The sequence below is a fragment of the Rhineura floridana genome, chromosome 4 (assembly GCF_030035675.1).
Source record: "Rhineura floridana isolate rRhiFlo1 chromosome 4, rRhiFlo1.hap2, whole genome shotgun sequence".
NCBI classification, from domain to species: domain Eukaryota; kingdom Metazoa; phylum Chordata; class Lepidosauria; order Squamata; family Rhineuridae; genus Rhineura; species Rhineura floridana.
The window spans coordinates 205,919,941-205,939,671 of NC_084483.1; the positions used below are offsets into that span (position 1 = coordinate 205,919,941).

Sequence of the window (19,731 nt, forward strand, 5' to 3'; positions counted from 1 at the left end):
TGTGTTGAATGTACCATTTCAGCCATGATGACAAATCCATGGTTTGGACATTGTTGGCCTGCATGCTCCCTCTTTCCACTTCCTTGTTTATAGTGACCATCGTTTACTGCAGGGGTGGGGAAGCTGTGGCCCTCCAGATGTTGTTGGACTCCCAGCAGCCCTAGCCATCATGGCCAGTGTTCAGGGATCAGGGCAACTATATTCCAACATAAACAACTGGAGGGCCATAGGTGTCCCACCCTAGTTTACCATGATGCCCAAGTTTGGCAAGCTATGGTTAGTGATAACCATGGCTTGTCTGCAAACCAGAATCTAAAAACCACAGTTTAAAGTGTCAAACTGGTTACTGTAAACCAGGAAACACAGGAGGGAGAGCACAAGCCCTCAGTACGTTCCTGATAACCAAGCCATGTTGGCCATGATGTCTTAAACAAGCTAGGAATGATAATGGCACTAGAAGATTCAAAACCACTTCTACCTCATTCAGATACCAGCACCGTGGTCCCATGAGCGCTGCTACTGATCTTCCAATTAGATGTTTCCGTTCAGATGCATACTGCAGTGCAGATTTCAAAATGGATGCAAAAACTAATCCATAGGTTTGCATCGGATCAAACCACATCCTTAGCAGTCATTGAAATTCTCTTTTGCAAATCCTTTAATATGCATTCCCCCCCATTTTTTCTTGTCCAAAAGGGAAGAGATGCTGAACCACAGCCTGAGGAAACTGAGGGAGCAGATTATGAAGGCCAACTTGTACGTGAGAGAAGCCAACTTCATTGCGGAAGAGATGGACAAAAGAACAGAGTACAAGGTCACTCTGCAAATCCCAGCCTCGAGCCTTAATGCAAACAGAAAGGTGAGATGCTTAAACCCATTTAGCCACATTCAGTGTCTATCGAGAATGGGTTCCATTTGCCAGCTGGAATTTGTAGCAATCCAGACCAATATAGCAGCATGGGGAGTTATTCATTAGCTGCATTTGGATGTAATGTTTAGTTAAGTTTTAGCACTATGCCAAAGAGGCTAGCCTGCTCCTGGGTTTGCACAGTCCCCTCATCCCTCCCACACAGCCAGGAATCCAGAAGATTTTGCTTAGCTACAGTTTTATCACCTCATCTGAACCAACAAACTGTGATTAACTGTAGTTAGGTTAAAACAAGCCAGCTTCAAACCATGGTTTGTGAAGCTGGATTGTTTTAACCAAGTATAGTTAATGTTAACCACAGTTTATCAGTTCAGACGAAGCAGTAAACTGCTCTAAAACAAAAGCTTCCCAACTCCACTGTTTGTGGGGGGGCTGTGTGTGGGGAGGATGAACTAGTTTATCATTTTTAAAAGGGTGTTTAGGGGTTCCTGGTTGTATTAGTTTTGCAGGCTACCTCTTTGTTGTTGTTTTTGAGGTGGGGGAAGGAAATGCACCTTCCCTCCCCCAGTAGCCAACCCCGCAGTCCTTCTGCTGTTTCTATGCTTCTTACATCCACACAAAAATAAACTCTTGGGGTGGAGGAGAGGAGAGGATCCCACTTCTTTGATGATTTGGGAGTAGGGGGAGGGGTTTGGCTGAATTTGGTCAACAGTTGTTGACCCTAAACATAGATGGGTGCTTTCTCTCTCCTTCCCTGCCCCTAGTTTACTTTTCTTCATTTTATAGCTCACCTGCCAGCCTTCATTAATTAATTAAATTGGTATCCCACCCTCTTCTCCCAGTAGGAGGCCAGGGTGGCAAACAAAACACTAAAAATACTCTAAAACATTGTAAAAACAGACTTTAAAATATATTAAAACAAAACAACTTAAAAATATATATTAAAACAAAACATATTTTTAAAAAGGCTTTCAAAACATCTTGAAAAGCATTTCCGACGCAGACTGGGATAAGGTCTCCACTTAAAAGGCTTGTTGAAAGAGGAAGGTCTTCAATAGGTGCCGAAAAGATAACAGAGATGGGGCCTGTCTAATATTTAAGGGGAGGGGATTCCAAAAGGGAGGTGCCACTACATTAAAGATCTGCTTCCTATGTTGTGCAGAATGGACCTCCTGATAAGATGGTATCTGCAGGAGGCCCTCACCTGCAGAGCGCAGTGATTGGCTGGGTAGATAAGGGGTGAGACAGTCTTTCAGGTATTTCACAGTTGGTAATGACATATTTTTTAAAGAAAGCTGAACAGTTGTCAAAAAGTACTTAGCTGTTGCTGCTTCTTCTTTGGAGTTGTGGGTGGGGCTTGTTTTTTATTTGTTAGCTTTAAGGGAAAGTCCAAGCATGCTCCCAAGGTAATTTTTTTGTCTTGATCGTTTTTCTTCTTCATTTAATCTCCTTCTTCTTCTTTTTTTGCAGCGAGGCGCCGTTCTCAGTGAGCCAGCCATCCAGGTGAGGAGGAAAGGCAAAGGCAAACAGATCTGGTCCTTGGAGAAGCTGGAGAACCGACTGGTAGACATGAGGGACCTCTACCAAGAATGGAAGGACTGCGAGGAGGACAACGTGGTAGGGTGGAGATGTTGATGACACTGTTTTTGCTAAGTGGTGAAACAGCCCTTCGGATCTTTTGGTCTGCAGCTCCTGCGAGCCCCAGCCACCATGGCCCAGTGGTCGGGGATGATCGTACCTGAAGCCCAACGACATCTGGAGGACCGCAGGTTCCTCATCCCTGGTGTATAGAATTGCAGCTTAAGGAGAAAGTTAGGAAGCCCTCTGTTCAAATCTCACCTCTGCCATTCCTATACTAGGTCCCAACCTGGTGCCCTTCAGAGGTTTTGGATTATAACTCCCTTCAGCCCCAAGACAGTGTGGTTGATGGTCAGAGGTGATTTTTATTTATTTTTGTAATGGGATGTTGTACTGTGTTTTTTTTTTTAATGTTACCTAGCCTGTCTTGGTTCTTTTTGGGAGGAAAGGCAACAGAGAAATCAGTTTGATGATGATTTATTTATTTTTTGTTTATTTATTCGATTTATATCCCACCCTTTCTCCCAGTAGGGTCCCAGGGCAGGAAACAAAAGCACTAAAAACACACTAAAACGCCACACAAACAGATATATTACAACAAAACATCCTTAAAACTGTATTAAAACAAAACGTCTTTAAAAACTTAAAAAAAAAAAAAAGCTTTAAAAACATATTAAAAAGCAATTCCAACGCAGACTGGGATAAGGCCTCTACTTAAAAGGTGATGATGATGGTGATTGATGGGAGTGGTATTCCAGAACATCTGGAAGACACCAGCTTGGTGTAGGACAGCCTTTCCCAACCAGTGGGCCACCAGATGTTGTTGGACCACAATTCCCATCTTTCCTGACCATTGGCAAAGCTGGCTGAGGCTGATGGGAGTTGTGGTCCAACAACATCTGGAGGCACACTGGTTGGGAAAGACTGGTGTAGGAGAAGAACAAACAAGCACACACAACTTTTAGAGAAGCCTGTTCCAATACTGTTCCTGCTTACTAGGGGTGGGCTGAAAGCTTTTATCAAGAGACTTTTGGCCTGAAATTGAGGTGCATGATGAAATGGGGTGGGTGGGGTGAAGCTGCCTTTCCTCTTCTGCATTTCAGGTATGGGGGCAAATTTCAGTGGCACAACCTCTGCGCTGCTGGCCGCCATTTTGAAACCCCCAGAATTGTCATCCCAGAGCCAGGAAGAGTTAGATGACTTTCATGTTTCTGCACGCCACTCCTGAAGATGGTGCCCCCTCACCCCATGTGCGCAGACGCATTCAACACTGCTGAATGAGGCGGCTGAAAATGTGTGTGTTTCCTTGCAGTATTCCTCCTTGATAATTGCTGTGGTGCAGCACTTCCAAGTTGTAAATGTTTATTTATTTATTCGGTATTACATGAGCTTAGGGTGCTGTACAAACACGGTTTTCCCCTCCTGATTTTATCCTCACAACAACCCTGCGAGATAGGTTAGGCTGGGAGATGGTGACTGGCACAAGGTCACCCAGTGAGCTTCATGGCCAAGCTGAGATTTGAGCTCTGGTCTCCTAGGTCCCAGTCTGATACTCTCACCACTACACCACACTGGCTCTCTTTTTACTCTCCTCTGTTCTTTTTCGTCTCCTATTTTCACACACACACACCCAAACAAGATTGGGTTGTCATCATTTCTACCAAACAAATAAAATGACTTTCCCATGGCCGCACCATGAGTCCGTGGGACTTGAACTCATTGGGAGCCTCTCAATTCAGGGTCCTGCTATCTAGCGGTGTCCTCCCTTATTGTCGACACGTCTTACTGCTGTTGTGAGAGTCTCTCTGCTTTTCTGTGGTTCATTGCTGGATCCTTGAAGATCCGGAAGCTGTTGGGATAGGTTACACCAAGAAAAAATTCTGGGTGGCTGAGGTGGGACACCTTTCTTGGCCTGAGAGCCACATTCACCATGTGGGGCTACCTTCTGGGTGTGCCATGTGCCAATGGTGGGTTGGGCTAGAAGCAAAAGTAGACAGAGTAATAACTCTGACTCTTACTTTTGTACGGTAGGCCACATTCCATAGGCATGTGCTGGCTAGGGGCTGATGGGAATTGTAGTCCAAAACACCTGGGGAGAGCACACGGTTGGCGAAGCCTGTTCTAGTACTTCAGCTATGGCTCCGCCCTCTGGGTGTGTATGTGTGCGCCCATGCGTGTACCTGCTTGCAGGTGTGCTTAAACTTTGTGCAAAGAGTGGCAACAGAGAAGCTTAAAAGCATTGGGAATATTGGGGATGGGTCCCCTTCAGTTGTGGGGATATCTGTTGTTAATCAGTTGCTAATCGTTAACCAGTGGATCTTATCAGGCCCATGTGTACCATGCCAAATTCCTGCCTATGCATCTGTCTTCACTCGATCCTGGTTCATTTGGCTCAACAAAATGGAAGGACACTTGCAATGGTTGTCACCAGCTGTCCTGAGCCTATGGGATAGTGCTGTAGCATCTACATGAGGATTTGGTCCCAACACAATTTTGTTGCTTTCCCCCCCTATACAAATCAAGGTCATGAGGTCTTACTTCCGGCGAGCGGATCCTTTTTACGACGAGCAAGAGAACCACGCGCTCATAGGGGTGGCCAACGTCTTCCTCGAATCCCTCTTTTATGATGTGAAGCTGCAGTATGCTGTGCCCATCATCAATCAAAAAGGAGAGGCGAGTCTTATTTTATTTATTTATTTATTTGTTTGATGTATATCCCGCCCTCCTCCCAGCTTTAAAAACATCTTGAAAAGCAATTCCAACATGGACACAATATTCTGAATGACCAATTGCTCATTCCGTTCATAGTCGCATAATTACCCAGTCACTTATCTGACAACTGCAGTTCAGTGCACAATTACAATCAATTCTCCATCTCTTGATGTAGATGCTGGTAATAGCCCATTGCAATTAATTATATATTAGTCTTGCATAATTTCTCCCCAAACACAAAAAGCCCCACACGCTTTGCCTGTAAGAAATCTATTGGATAATCATGTGAATTTTATGAGCGGACAATTATTTATGCAAATGTATTTGTGTTTAAAATTATACATGAATAGTGAACTTAATGCCTCCTTGAGGGAGGGAGTGGTCCCTGGTAGCCTCAAGGAGGCAGTAGTGAGACCTCTTTTAAAGAAACCCTCCTTGGACCCAGATAATTTAAACAACTATAGACCGGTGGCGAATGTCCCTTTTCTGGGCAAGGTTTTGGAGCGGGTGGTTGCCAGCCAACTCCAGGCGCTCTTGGATGAAACTGATTATCTAGATCGGTTTCAATCCGGTTTCAGGCCCGGTTTTGGCACCGAAACAGCCTTGGTCGCCCTGTATGATGACCTGTGTCGGGAGAGGGACAGGGGGAGTGTGACTCTGTTGATTCTCCTTGATCTCTCAGCGGTGTTTGATACCATCGACCATGGTATCCTTCTGAGGAGACTCACGGAGTTGGGTGTCAGGGGCACTGCTTGGCAGTGGTTCCGCTCCTACTTCGCGGATCGTCACCAGAAGGTAGTGCTTGGGGAACATCACTCGACACCATGGACTCTCCATTGCGGAGTCCCTCAGGGGTCGGTTTTGTCCCTCATGCTTTTCAACATCTACATGCAGCTGCTGGGTTCAGTCATCAGGAGTTTTGGAGTGCGTTGCCATCAGTATGCTGATGACACGCAGCTCTATTTCTCCTTTTCATCTTCTTCAGGTGAGTCTGTTGATGTGCTGAACCGTTGCCTGACCGCGATAATGGACTGGATGAGAGCTAATAAACTGAGACTCAATCCAGACAAGACCGAGACATTGTTGGTGAATGCCTTCCCTGCTCAGATGGTGGATGTTAACCCTGTTCTGGATGGGGTTACACTCCCCCTGAAGGAACAGGTACGTAGTTTGGGGGTTCTTCTCGACTCTTCCCTGTCTCTCGAGGCCCAAGTGGCCTCGGTGGCACGGAATGCGTTTTACCATCTTCGTCTGGTAGCCCAACTACGCCCCTATCTGGACAGGGACGACCTCGCCTCCGTTGTTCACGCTCTGGTAACTTCAAGATTGGATTACTGTAATGCGCTCTACGTAGGGCTGCCCCTGAAGACAATTCGGAAGCTTCAGCTGGTGCAGAACGCAGCTGCCAGACTACTGACGAGGACCAGTCGGTCTTCGCATATAACACCTGTCTTGGCGCGTCTGCACTGGCTTCCTATTTGCTTCCGGGCGAGATTCAAGGTGCTGGTTCTTACCTATAAAGCCTTACACGGCGTGGGACCTCAATACCTTGTGGAACGCCTCTCTCGATACGAACCTACCCATTCACTTCGTTCAGAATCTAAGGCCCTCCTCCGGGTACCAACCCATCGGGAAGCCCGGAGTGTGGTTACTAGATCTAGGGCCTTTTCTGTGGTGGCCCCTGAGTTGTGGAACAGCCTCCCCGAAGAGGTACGCCTGGCGCCTACACTTTTATCTTTTCGGCGCCAGGTAAAGACCTTTTTATGCTCCCAGGCATTTTAATTTTCTTAACCATTCTAATCTTTTAATCCGTATTTTTAATTTTTGTTGTATTGTGTTTTTGTAGTGTTTTTTGTTGTTTGTTTGTATATGTTTTTATGATTTTTATTATGATATATTGTATTTTACCTTGTTTGTTCACCGCCCTGAGAGCTATTCTGCTAAGGGCGGTATATAAATTGAAATAATAAATAAAATAAATAAATAAATAAACTTTGATTTTTGCATTTGGAGTAACATACCCCCTTCTCCACATGTCCTAGTTGGCCAGTATGTAATAAACCTGTGTAATAAATCTGGAACAAAGCTATGCTTGTGTATGACTAGTTTGCACTGAACTGGTAAACCTGTGTCTGGACTGTACCACTTCTGAAAGCAGGTTGACGACTCACATATTTAAGCAATCCTCTGCCCCCAGGAGCACGGCAGCCTTCTTTGTGTAGGGATTTTTCTTTTCTTTTTTGCATGTGAAACTCCCACCTGATATCTGAACTAGTGTAGGGCAGACATAGCCCTTTAGGGTGCAGTCCTAACCCTTGGCCATGGGGCCAGGTGGAATGGTGCAGCTAGTGCGGCGTCTATAGCCCCAGCGGTCGCATCAGTCAGAAGGGGCGGAGGGAGGAATGCCCCTTTGATGTGCCAGTTCCCAGCCTGGCAGAGCAAAGAGGCCTGGATTGGGCCCATCCCCATCACGTGACAGCAGCGGGGTCCGCACAGAAGCCAGCAGATGTTGTGCAGGCCCTCTCCCTCCCTGCCCCTGAAATGCTGGCTGTTGGGGCAGCTGCATTGTGGTGCTCCTTGTCCACAGGGCTTCCTTACTGGTGGAGGCTTGTAGGTCAGACCTGCACGGAGGGGCACCTCGGCTCCATCTAGACCCCCTTCAGTATGACAGATAGAGGTTTGGATTTCTCCATTAGTCCAACACCTTAGCGAGAACTGGCACAGAGTTTATTTGTTGTTGTTGTTATGTGCCTCCAAGTCAATTATGACTTATGGCGACCCTATGAATCAGTGACCTCCAAGAGCATCTGTCATGAACCACCCTGTTCGGATCTTGTAAATTCAGGTCTGTGGCTTCCTTTGTGGAATCAATCCATCTCTTGTTTGGCCTTCCTCTTTTTCTACTCCCTTCTGTTTTTCCAGCATTATTGTCTTTTCTAGTGAATCATGTCTTCTCATGATGTGCCCAAAGTATGATAACCTCAGTGTCATCATTTTAGCTTCCAGTGATAGTTCTGGTTTAATTTGTTCTAACACCCAATTTTTGGTCTTTTTCGCAGTCCATGGTATCCGCAAAGCTCTCCTCCAACACCACATTTCAAATGAATATTTATTTGTATTTATTATTATATTTCTATCCCATCTCTCCTCCAACATGGTTGGAGCTCAACATGATTCTCCGTCTCCATTTTACCCTCACAACAACCGTGTGAGGTAGGTTAGGCTGTGAGTGGGTCTGTGAGTGGCCCGAGGCCTCCCCAGCAAGCTTCACAGCTGAGTGGGGATTTGAACCCTGATCTCCCAGGCCTTGGTCCAACACTCTAACCACTACACCACCCTGGCTCTTTAGAGCTGAGCACCAAAGGGCTTTCCACTGCCGGCTCCGGTCCCACCACTGAACTCACACTGAGGTCCAGCCCCTTGGCAGCTCTGCTGCCTTTTTTCTAATGCCTGGGTCTTTTCCCCAACCTCTCTCTGCACTGTTGCTGCTGTTTCTCCCACTGCGATTGTAAGAAGCTGCTCTCTGAGGTCACTAGACGGCTATCAAGCAAGGGTGCCTAGAAATAGCATACATTTTTGGCGAAGCTTGGTGGTTTGGTTAAAAAAATCTCCCCCTTCTGTGGTTTATTTTTTTTTCTCCTTTAGGTATCTGGCCGTCTGCATCTTGAAGTGGTGCGTGTGAGCGGGGACCTCGGGGAGCGAATTGTAGGAGGCGAGGACGGCATGGAAGGAAGCGTCGGTGAGAATGACCTGCAGGAGCACAAGTTGGTGTGCATGGTGAGTTTGCTGAGACAGCGCCCTATCCTGAGCCAGGCCATTGGTCTATCTCGCTCAGTATTGTCTACATTGACTGGCAGCAGGATTTCAGACTGGGTTCTCTCTCAGCCTTACCTGCTGAAGATGTCAGGGACTGAACTTGGAATCTTCTGCATGCAAAGCAGATGCTCTACCACGGAGCTGCGGCCCTTCCTCAAGAAATGGGACAGTCTAGGAAATGGAGAGCAGCTGGATTTAATGCAAGTAACAGCAAGTTCTACAAGCCAGAAACCCAAATGTTCCAAGGAGGAGAAGTTATGCAAATACAACTAGGTGTTTAAGCCCAGAGGATAACCCAGCCTCTAAAGCCAGTGTGGGGAACCTTTGGCCCTCCAGATGTTTATTTAATTAATTTATTTATTATTTGATTTATATCCTGCCCTTCCTCCCATCCGGAGCTCAGGGCGGCAAACAAAAGCATTTAAAAACACTTTAAAACATCATAAAAACAGACTTTAAAATACATTAAAGCAAAACAACTTGAAAAACATTTTTTAAAAAAGCTTTGAAGACATTTTTGTTTTAAAAAAAGGTTAAAAAACATATTGTGTAAAAGAAAAAAAAGGGTTAAAAGCATATTAAAAAGCAGTTCCAACACAGAAGAAGACTGGAATAAGGTCTCTACTTAAAAGGCTTGTTGAAAGAGGAAAGTCTTCAATAGGCACCGAAAAGATAACAGAGATGGGGCCTGTCTAATATTTAAGGGTAGGGAGTTCCACAGGGTAGGTGCCGCCACACTATGTTGCTGAACACAGACATTGCTGAACTACAACTCCCATCAGCCCCAGGAAGTATTACCTAGCTCAGTCTTGCCTACACTGACTGGCAGTGGCTCTCCAGGGTTTCAGGCAGGGGTCTCTCCCAGCCCTCCCTTGAGATGCTGCTGGGGATTGAACCTGGGACCTTCTGCATGCAAGGCAGATGCTCTGCCACTGAGCTACGGCAATTCCCGTCCAAAGCAGCTTGATACATTCATTAGAGGATACGCCTGTCGGAGGCTGCCTGATAGCTTTAGGGGCAGCATATATGTTGATGTTGGCCTTAAAAGAAGAAGGGAAATGACATCACCTTCCATGCCTTCCTTGTAGGCGTCCCCTATCCCTAATCTAAAGGCACCTGGTATAGCTCCATCTTTGAAGCCAAGCTGACCAGGGCTTAGGCCTTATTTGGTGAGACTGTCAAGTAAGCCACTGTTCAGGCTCTAACTATAAATTACGTTATTCCTTCCTCTACATTTTTTAAATCCAAAGCATCCTGGGAAGGCTGCAAGTTGGTATGGAGATGCAGAGAGCAACACTGTTTTAACCCTTTCTGGGTGTGGGTGTGTGTTCTGCTCAAAATCCGTGTAAATAGACACCCACCCAATGTTGCTGCTGCTGCCTACGGCTACTGCCAGCTAAGCCCACCAGGGCTGCCAGCAGCAGATGGGGCCCATTAGATGGCACTTTGCTCAAGGACAGCCTCTTCAAACCTAGAGTTATTGCCTGTTTGTTGGAAAATGGAAATAGACTGCCTTCAAGTCGATCCCGACTTATGGCTACCCTATGAATAGGGATTTCATGGTGAGCGGTATTCAGAGGGGGTTTCCCATTGCCTCCCTCTGAGGCTAGTCCTCCCCAGCTGGCGAGGGCCTGCTCAGCTTGTCACAGCTGCACAAACCAGCCCCTTCCTTGTCCACAACTGCCAGCTGGGGGGCAACTGGGCTCCTTGGGACTATGCAGCTTGCCCACGGCTGCACAGGTGGCAGGGCACATAACCCCTGAGACACTCAGTGTGGAGGTGATCTTTAGCTGGCCCTTGACACCCAGGAGACACGAGTGGGGATTTGAATGCACAGACTCTGGACTCCCAGCCAGGCTCTCCTCCCCGCTGTGCTATACCAGTCTGCTTGTTATCTTTCTCGATATTGGTGAGAAGGTGATTTTGAGCCAAAAAAGGGCCGGAGGGGAAGGGAATTCAGCACCCTCCCTGCCTGCCCTTCTTCTGGTCTGTGGCCTGCCCCAAATGCGCTGTTTCAGCCTCACTGAGCACATGAGAGGGAAGGTCAAGATACAAGCTCAGCAACAGGGAACAAGTTCAAAAATTCCAGGTGGCTGGATGGCAGATTCAGCCTCCCTTTTTCAGAGACAGCTGTCTAATTTAATCAACCCTAATTATAGTTGCAGGGTCTGTAGGGCAAAAGCAGTCCCTCAGGGCTATTGATCCTCCTCATGATCGCAATTGGCCCAGTTGTTTCAGTCTTTATTTGCATGCAGAAGTTCTGCTTAGGTCCCATCTGCACTAGGGATTTGAAGCAGTATCATACCACTTTAAACAATCATGGCTTCCCGCAGAGAATCCTGGGAAGGGTAGTTTGCTAATCATAGAATCATAGAATAGTAGAGTTGGAGGGGGCCTATAAGGCCATCAAGTCCAACCCCCTGCTCAATGCAGGAATCCAAATCCAAGCATTCCCAACAGATGCCTGTCCAGCTGCCTCTTGAATGCCTCCAGTGTCGGAGAGCCCACTACCTGATGGTACTAATGGTGCTGAGAGTTGTTAGAAGACCCCTCTTCCCCTCAAAGAGCTGCAGTTCCCAGAGTTCCCTGGGAAGAGGGGTTGATTCTTAAATTACTCTGGGAATTGTAGCTCTGTGAGGGGAAGAGAGGTCTCAGCACCCTTAATAAACTACAGTTCCCGGGTTTCTTTGGGGGAAGCCATGGCTGTTTAAAGTGGCATAGTAGTACTTTAAATATATAGTGCAGATGGAGCCTTAGGACTAGATAGTTCTGGACATTATTACAAGGTTTATAACTTCCACAAGAACAAATTATTATTAGTGGTAGTAGAAGTAGTAGTAATTCAGAAAATAAAAATGAAGAATGTTCACTTTCTCAACAGTCACACTGACAAATATGTCAGTTGTATTTAATTTCTTTTTAGTAATATGTGAGCATCAAAGAACCAAGGAAAAATCCTTTGGGTTTTTCTCCATGAAACCAGCTGCAGCTGCGTTTCCCAATCAGTGGTTATTCAGTGACCCCTAGTGGAGGTTTTCATTCTGCATTTTCATGTAAAACTATTTCAAGGCATATTTTATATAACCAGCTATTTAGTCTCCTGCTTCAGAATATCAGTTATTAATCTTAACAGAGCAGCTTTCTTTTAATCTTTTTATTTAAAGCTTGCTGTATAATTATATAGTTGAAGTGTTATTGTGTGTGTGTTTGCTTCTTCCTAGATCAAAATTCTTCAGGCTACTGGCTTGCCTCAGCATCTCTCCAACTTTGTATTTTGCAAATATTCTTTTTGGGATCAGCTTGAACCAGTGACGGTGGCTCCTGAAGTGGATCCTTCTCTTTCTCCCATCAGCAAGGAGCCGCGATGCATGGTGGTCTTTGATCATTGCAATGTAATTTTGCTTTTGTTTTTACTCCTGTAGAAAAAGTAAAAGGGAGGAAGGCTTTTCTGCTAGTGGTGCATCCGCTGCCTGCGTTCCGGAGCCTTCCAAAGAAAACTGTAAATTGAGAAGAAGAGGAGATTTATTATTTATGTCTTTAGGAATTTTCTTAATTGCTTTGTATTCAGAAGAATCTCAAAGGAATGTATGAAACAGAAATCAATACAGTACATTAAAAAACCTATGAAAATAACATTATACTGTCCCAAAATTAACATGAGGATGAGGAGGGCAATTCTTAATTTATTTGCCCCGAGGTCCTAAGGCAGGTTACAGCAGTTTAAAATTCATCCTTAAAAACAATTGAAAACAACTCACAGTCACAAACATCACAAAAATAGAGTGAGTCCTAAAAATAGGCACCTCAGGTATCAAAGGCTAGGGTAAAGAGGTGCACAAAGAAAGGCCTGGTGGAATAAAAATGTCTCCAATAGGCACCAAGATCCCCCGGCATGTCCAGGTAGTTCCATCAGACTAAGGCTGTTGTGCTAAAAGCCCTCCTCTCTGTCACCGCTGAGTGGGCCTTGGACATGCTGTGGGCAAGTTGTGCCAGAGAGCTACGTGGGGTGTTTCTTCCTGGCCTGTTCAAAATCTGATCAAGATCGCTGCTTTGATTTCACAATTAAAAGGGTATGCCAGAACGGGCAAACGACCAACGTGTTCCTGGAAGAGTAGAAAAATATTTTCTGCTCACTGCGTGTCTTTGCTGCATGTAGCACTGGCTTGCGAGGGGTGTATGTGGAGGCTGTGGCATCCTCCTAGGGGTCATGGTACGCTCGTTGCTGTGCTGAGGTGGCGACAGTGAGGTTGGGGGAGCTCGAGGCATAGGTGGGGCAGCCCCACAGATGTGCACTGGAGCTTCCCAGATCTTGTTGTTGCTGCTGCTGCTTTGCTACCCCCCTCTCCATCCCAACAAGCACAACACCGCCTCTGGGAAGATGACCCTGTTGCCACCCCCATCACCAGTCACCACTGGTTGCATGTCTGCCCTTGTCTTTGGTGTTCATCATGGTAACCGCTGGTGTATACACAAAAAGGCATGCCTGCCCTGTCAAATGAAGAGGTGCTGCCATCTTTCTCTTTTTTTCTGACCTAGGAATTCTCTGTCAATATTACTGAAGATTTTATGGAGTATCTTTCTGATGGCGCTTTGGCCATTGAAGTTTATGGGCACAAGCAGAGCGATCCTCGCAAAAACCCGGCGCTTTGGGATTTGGGAATAATTCAAGCCAAAACGCGAAGCCTTCGAGACAGGTAAAAGGGATGGCATTTAGCTTGCAAACGAATTGGAAACGTGTGAAGAGTTTCCTTCTCATGCTCCCCTGTGTCTCCCCTCTCTTATCTCTTCCACGGCCTGCCCAGCTAAAAAGTTGTGATCCTATCACAAATGGTGGAAATGTCCCATTGATGCTATTCCAAGCACATTGACTCTTCTTTGTAACTAGCATTCTTTTAAACATGTCTTGTCTCCGTAGGCAAAATTTAACATTCTGAGCAGTTTGGACAGAGCTGCAAGGGGAGGTTTTAAAAGGTGTTTTCCCACTTTTGAATAAATTATGCAAAGGGCAGGTACATTACTCATGTGCAGCTAACAAAAAAAGAGCAGTGGCGGGGGAATGTGGTAGTGCAAAGATTTTTTTAAAGGTCAGGGCGGAAGGTATGTGTGATGTCCCTGTATATAGATATTACTGTAAATATGATAAGTGCAGGTTTATTAGAGTAAATGAGGTAAGTAGGCGGAGTGAGAGGGGGAGTACATGGGCTAGAATGCTGGAGAGTGCTGTATGATGATTGGCTGAGTGTTTGAGGGGCTGAAGGTATAAATGAGAGGATGACAGTTGAGAGGGGGTTGGTTGGTTGGCTGGTTGTTGTGGGTTGGAGTTGGTTGTGGGTTGGATTGTATTAGGCTGGTATTGAGGCAGATTATATATGACTAGAAACATAAAGAGTAACACAATATATGAAACCATACGCTTGTTAAATATACCATAAGTAATCTTGTTATTTCCTGGTTTTTATAAATAAATATTTTCTTGGTTTGCCAAAGGTCTGATTCTTGGCTGGGGTTTCATAGACCAGAAGGGTGGGCAGGTTACTTCCAAGGTGGAGAAACTGTATCAAATGGTGGCAGCGGTGAAGAGATAGTGTATCATCAAGTATCCAGAGCAACCCATGGCTGTATGCTTTATAGACACAAAGATACAGGGCGGTTGTGGCCTGCACGTGCACCCAGACACAAAGTAACAATAAGCCAGAAGGAGACTAAGGCAAAGTCTCAAAGCGTTATTGTGAAATAGGGAGTGGCTGGTGGTGCTGCCTAGCAGTGGGATCTTGCGAGATCTGTGCTAGAGCCTATGAGAGAACAAATAAAAACCAGGATCCTGACTGGAGGGACCTGACAGGAGGTGGCAGCAGGAGGGATCCTGACAGTATGTAATGGTTAAAGGAACCTTACAAAAAAAGTCTTTTCCAGCCGAATTGCTGCATCAAAGATGTTTTTCTCATTGCCTCACCCTCCTCCCATCCTCTCAAAAGTTTTTGAAGTTCTCTAGACTATAGATAGGCAGCTGAAGGGCTCTTTTAAGAGGCGACACTATTCCATATTGGTCACAGAAATGTTGTTGTTTGCAGGTGGAGTGAGGTCACCCGCAAAGTGGAGCTGTGGGTGCAGATTCTAGAGCTCAATGAGAACGGGGAATACTGCCCAGTAGAGGTGATTCCAGCCAAAGACGTGCATACGGGAGGCATCTTTCAACTCAGGCAGGTATGATGGAAAGTCAGGCAAGTCAACGAAGATTAACCTATTCTGTTTAGCTTGCTAAATCCTCTCTTTAGCTGATCGATTAATTAATGTAATAATAGCTGAGGCTATAGGCAAGGTGTTCAGGATACTTCAGCTTAATAAGGTGGGTGTCAGTGGCTGTGTTCAGACATTGTGACAAACCATGGTTTTATCAGGACGTCTGAATGCAGCCAGTGTCTGGACTGGGACGGCTGGAGGAGGGGCACGTAAGAGCATTAGCAAAGCCTTGCTGGATCTGGCCAAAGGCCTAACTAGCGCAGCATCTTCTTCTCACAGTGGCCATCTAGATGCCTGTGGGAAGCCTGAAAGCAGGACCTGAGCTCAAGAGGACTCTCCCCTCTTGCAGTTTCCATCAGCTGGTATTCAGAAACATACGGGCTCCAACAACAGTGGAGGCAGAACATAGACATCATGACTAGTAGCCACTGATTGAACCACGTGATTGATTCCTCCTCCATGCAGTTTTTTTAAAAAAAGACAAACCCCTAAATAAACATTAGCCCCGCCCTCCGAACTTACTCAAAAGTGGCTCTGAGCTAGGATTGACCCAATTCCCCCCCCCCCGCTCCCACTCACTGGATTGGAGCCACAGGGCAGATTGGCGGGTCCTGGTTTTAATCTTTCCTTATTAAGGGCTCGCTCCAACCCCTAGTGTAGCTCTTAATCGTTGGTTGCCTGCTTCAAGACTGTTGGAGGGAATGGGCTGTAAGTCTGAATGGCCATCTGAATGTACACAGCAAAGATGCTCAATTTCCAGCTGCCATGCTGTCTGTTTTGCCAGTAGAGGTCTCCCCTGGACCATCCTTCCCTCCCCTCCCAATGACATTCTTTGCATTCTCTGGATGCACAGGGGCAGTCACACCGGATTCAAGTTGAAGTAAAGTCTGTGCAAGAATCAGGAACGTTACCTCTCATGGAGGAATCCATCTTATCTGTTGGAGTGGGGTGCGTTCAGATCAGGCACTTCAAGTCCCCCAAAAGCCACGAGAGTCATCAGGTAAGAGTCTTTGGCTTATAATGTAACTTAGCTGTTGGGGGTTTTTAAGTGTCCATAGCTCATTTGTAGGGCACCTGCTTTGCGTGTGGGATGCCCCAGGTTTAACCCCTGGCCTCTTTGGTGAAAAGGATAATTGTGGGAGGTGATGGACAAGACCCCCTAAGAACCCTGCCGGTCAAAGTAGGCAGTAGCGGGGTAATCTGTCTTGGTTAAAGCAGGTTCCTATATCCTGCATTCCTCTGCGCAGCTTATAATTTGCAACTTGCATGAATCACCGTGGCCAGGCTATCCCTGTCCAAGAACAGGGCCACTTTCTTGATAATCCCCATAGATATTACAGTGACAGTTGTTCTTGGACAGGGACAGCCTGGCCACAGTGATTCATGTATTGGTAACCTCAAGACTCAGTTATTGCAATGTGCTCTATGTAGGGCTATCCTTGGGCCTGGTCGAGAGGCTCCAGCTGGTGCAAAATGTTGTGGCTAGTCTGTGGATGGGGATTGACTACTGCCAGCATGTAACTTCGGTGCTTAAAAGCTTGCACTAGCCGTCCATACACTACCTGGCTAGGTTCAAGGTTCTTCAATTAATTTACAAGCCCCTTAACAACTTGGGTCCAGGATACCTCAAAGACTACCTGATCCCTTATATCCTTGCCCGATCACTGTCTTTGTGGGAGTCACTGTGAGTGGCCCCCCTTGGCTCAGATGAACGGCTTGTATCCACCAGGACCAATTTTGTGGAACTCCCTTTCACTTGAGGTCAGACAGCCCCCTTCCAGCTGAATTTCAGCACCTACTGTGGTGGACAGATTAAGATGGTCTGCCCCCGGAGACTAATGGAATCCAGTGGATTCCTGAATGCCCTGGGGGAGTTCCCAGTAGATAGAGCAGATGACCCTGTTGAAGCCCTTGAACAGCGAGGCACGTCGGGCTCTTGACACAGTTGCCGCCAAGTGCCCTGTCCGGCATTGTGGAGCCCGGTTTGCACCTTGGTACACCAGTGAGTTAAGGGCAATGAAACAGGCTGGACGACGGGTAGAGCGCAAGTGGCGAAAGACATGCTGTGAGGCTGAATGAGCACAAGCAAAACATCATAATCATGCCTACTGTGTGGCGGTGAAGGCGGCAAAGGAGGCCTACTTCTCTGCCTCCATCGCATCCTCAAGTAGCCATTCAGTGGAGCTTTTCCGTATTGTCAGGGGTCTGTTGACATCAGCTCCAGGAAATGGAGTTTTAGACCCTTCGGAGGCCCACTGTGAATTGTTTGCAAGGTACAATGAGGGTAAAGTTGCTCACCTCCGTAGCTAAGTTCAGGATTCTAGTTTTGGTCTACAAAATCCTATACAGCTTGGAACCAGGATACCTGAAAGATCATCTTACCCTTTATATACCCAGGTGATCACTACGCTCTGCAGGTGGGAGCTACCTGCAGATACCATCTTATCAGAAGGTCCACTCCACACCACATAGGAAGTGGACCTTTAGTGTAGTGGCACCGTCCCTTTGGAATTCCCTCCCCTTAAATATTAGACAGGCGCCATCTCTGCTATCTTTTTGGTGCCTACTGAAGGCCTTCCTCTTTTAACAAGCCTTTCGTGCAGAGCCCTTATCCCAGTCTGTGTTTGTGTTGAAATTGCTTTTAAAGATCTTTTTAAATCGTTTTAAATATTTTTAAAAAATATGTTTTTAAAAATGTTTTGGTTTTAATATATTTTAAAGTCTGTTTTTATGATGTTTTAGAGTGTTTTTTAGTGTTTTTGTTTACCGCCCTGGGTTCCTACTGGGAGGAAGGGTGGGATATCAAACAAGCAAGCAAACAGACAGACACTTAAGACTCTTTTTTCATTCCAGCAGGCATTTTAACTGAATTCTGATTTTGTAGTGTTAACCAATTTTTATTTTAATTATATTACATTATTTGAGACAGTTTTAAACAAGTATTATGTTTAAATGAACACCTAATAAAATAAACTCTAGCTTTGAACGTTTTGTGCCATGCTTGTGAGGCATGAGGTCAGGGAGCTTCAGAGGTACAGTCAGAGATGCTGCTGATGCTTTTAGAGCACAGCGCGCCTGGTCCTGCCTCACATCTGTATTTCGTTGGCACAGAAGTGTGTTTGATAACATAACATTGATCCAATCTAACACCAACCTAGTCTGTTTCAAAACTAAAAGTAGCAATACAGTAGGGCCCCGCTTTATGGCGCTTCGCTAATGCGGCGGTCTCAATTAGACACAATTAGACTAAAGCTCCACTCATGGTGCTTGTTCCGCTTTTACCGCGGTTTTCGGGCGTTGCGCACCATTCTATTTAATGAGTTCCGCTTTTCAGCGGGGGTCCAGAACGTAACCTGCCATATGAGTGGGGCCCTACTGTAGTCTAAAAGCTCAGCATACAATACTGGAAAATGCAGACTTATAAATACAGTACGTCACAATGCATTTAAGCTGTTAAGGCCTGTTTCAAAACCTGTTTTGGAAGAGAGTTCCAATGATGTGGGGCCATTACTGAAAAGGCTGTCTCTGCTGTCCATCAGTCTGATGGACCTTAACAGCAAGCCAACACGTAGGACCTCTGAGGCCAATTTTAAGGCCTGGATGCAAGTATAGGACCAGGCTGTTGAGCTAGTTGCATAATCTTCTGATTTAACGCTAGCACCCCTAGTAATTTCAATTTCTGCTGGCTTGTTTTGAACTACCCACTATATGCCCAGTGTTAAAGAACAATGTTTGATTGACTCAACAGTCAGACCTACTAACATGCTGCACGCACGCACCCCACACATAAGCTTTCACAAACCTGATGCCCTTCTGATGTTTTGAGTTACAGTTCTCATCAGTCACAGATGGCACAGCCATCCTAGGGCTGACAGGAGTTGTAATGCAAAACATCTGGAGGGCATCAGGTTGGCAAAGGATGGCACACACACACACACATATTATAGCTTTGTTCTTGTGCAAAAGGGAATATAAGTGCAACTAAAGTTTGGGTGGCAATCCACCGCTGCAGTGTATCTTATTGCTGGGACTATGCCCTGAACCTATTCAGCTGTAGACAATGCATTCATACTTGGCGTAGGCTTGGCTACAACAACTGTTTTGAATTTACCTGAGTTGGCATGATTTTTCCCTAGGAAGAAGATGATGACATGGACAGTTACCAGGTAAATATAGTGCTATTCTTTTCTCCTCTCAGATGCAAGTACTTTTAGACCATGTGGTCATAATATTCCCTCACCAGGGCATCACCATTGCATTATCTAGTCATAAAGCTTGTAGGAGTCTCCATGGCCACAATTCGAACAACACCTCTCTGGGAACAAGTGGCAGGAACAGGATACTGAGACGCTTGCCTTTAGAAAGAATGGTTTGTTCCAGTTTCTAGCCCTCATAGTTATAGGGCTTCAAAATACATAAGCTTGTGGCGTAATTTTGCCAAATTTATCAGGAGTGCGGAACCTTTTTTCAACCCAAGGGCCGCATTCCCTTCTGGGCAGCCCTCTGAGGGCCACATG

General features: G+C 45.9%; 1 protein-coding gene across 3 annotated transcripts in view; it reads left to right on the plus strand.

Annotated features, from left to right (window-relative positions):
- The window catches only part of KIF13B (kinesin family member 13B), a 221,979-nt gene that overhangs the window by 137,818 nt on the left and 64,430 nt on the right, over positions 1-19,731 (plus strand). For all 3 annotated transcript variants that reach the window (XR_009762449.1, XM_061625815.1, XM_061625816.1), the window contains exons 18-26: positions 697-859; positions 2,339-2,485; positions 4,970-5,119; positions 8,804-8,935; positions 12,196-12,366; positions 13,511-13,668; positions 15,046-15,178; positions 16,068-16,214; positions 19,351-19,380. Coding sequence is in view for 2 of the 3 variants with exons in the window: in XM_061625815.1 (XP_061481799.1) it covers positions 697-859; positions 2,339-2,485; positions 4,970-5,119; positions 8,804-8,935; positions 12,196-12,366; positions 13,511-13,668; positions 15,046-15,178; positions 16,068-16,214; positions 19,351-19,380 (1,231 nt within the window). In the remaining variant the exon portion in view is untranslated. The remainder of the gene's footprint in view (positions 1-696; positions 860-2,338; positions 2,486-4,969; positions 5,120-8,803; positions 8,936-12,195; positions 12,367-13,510; positions 13,669-15,045; positions 15,179-16,067; positions 16,215-19,350; positions 19,381-19,731) is intronic.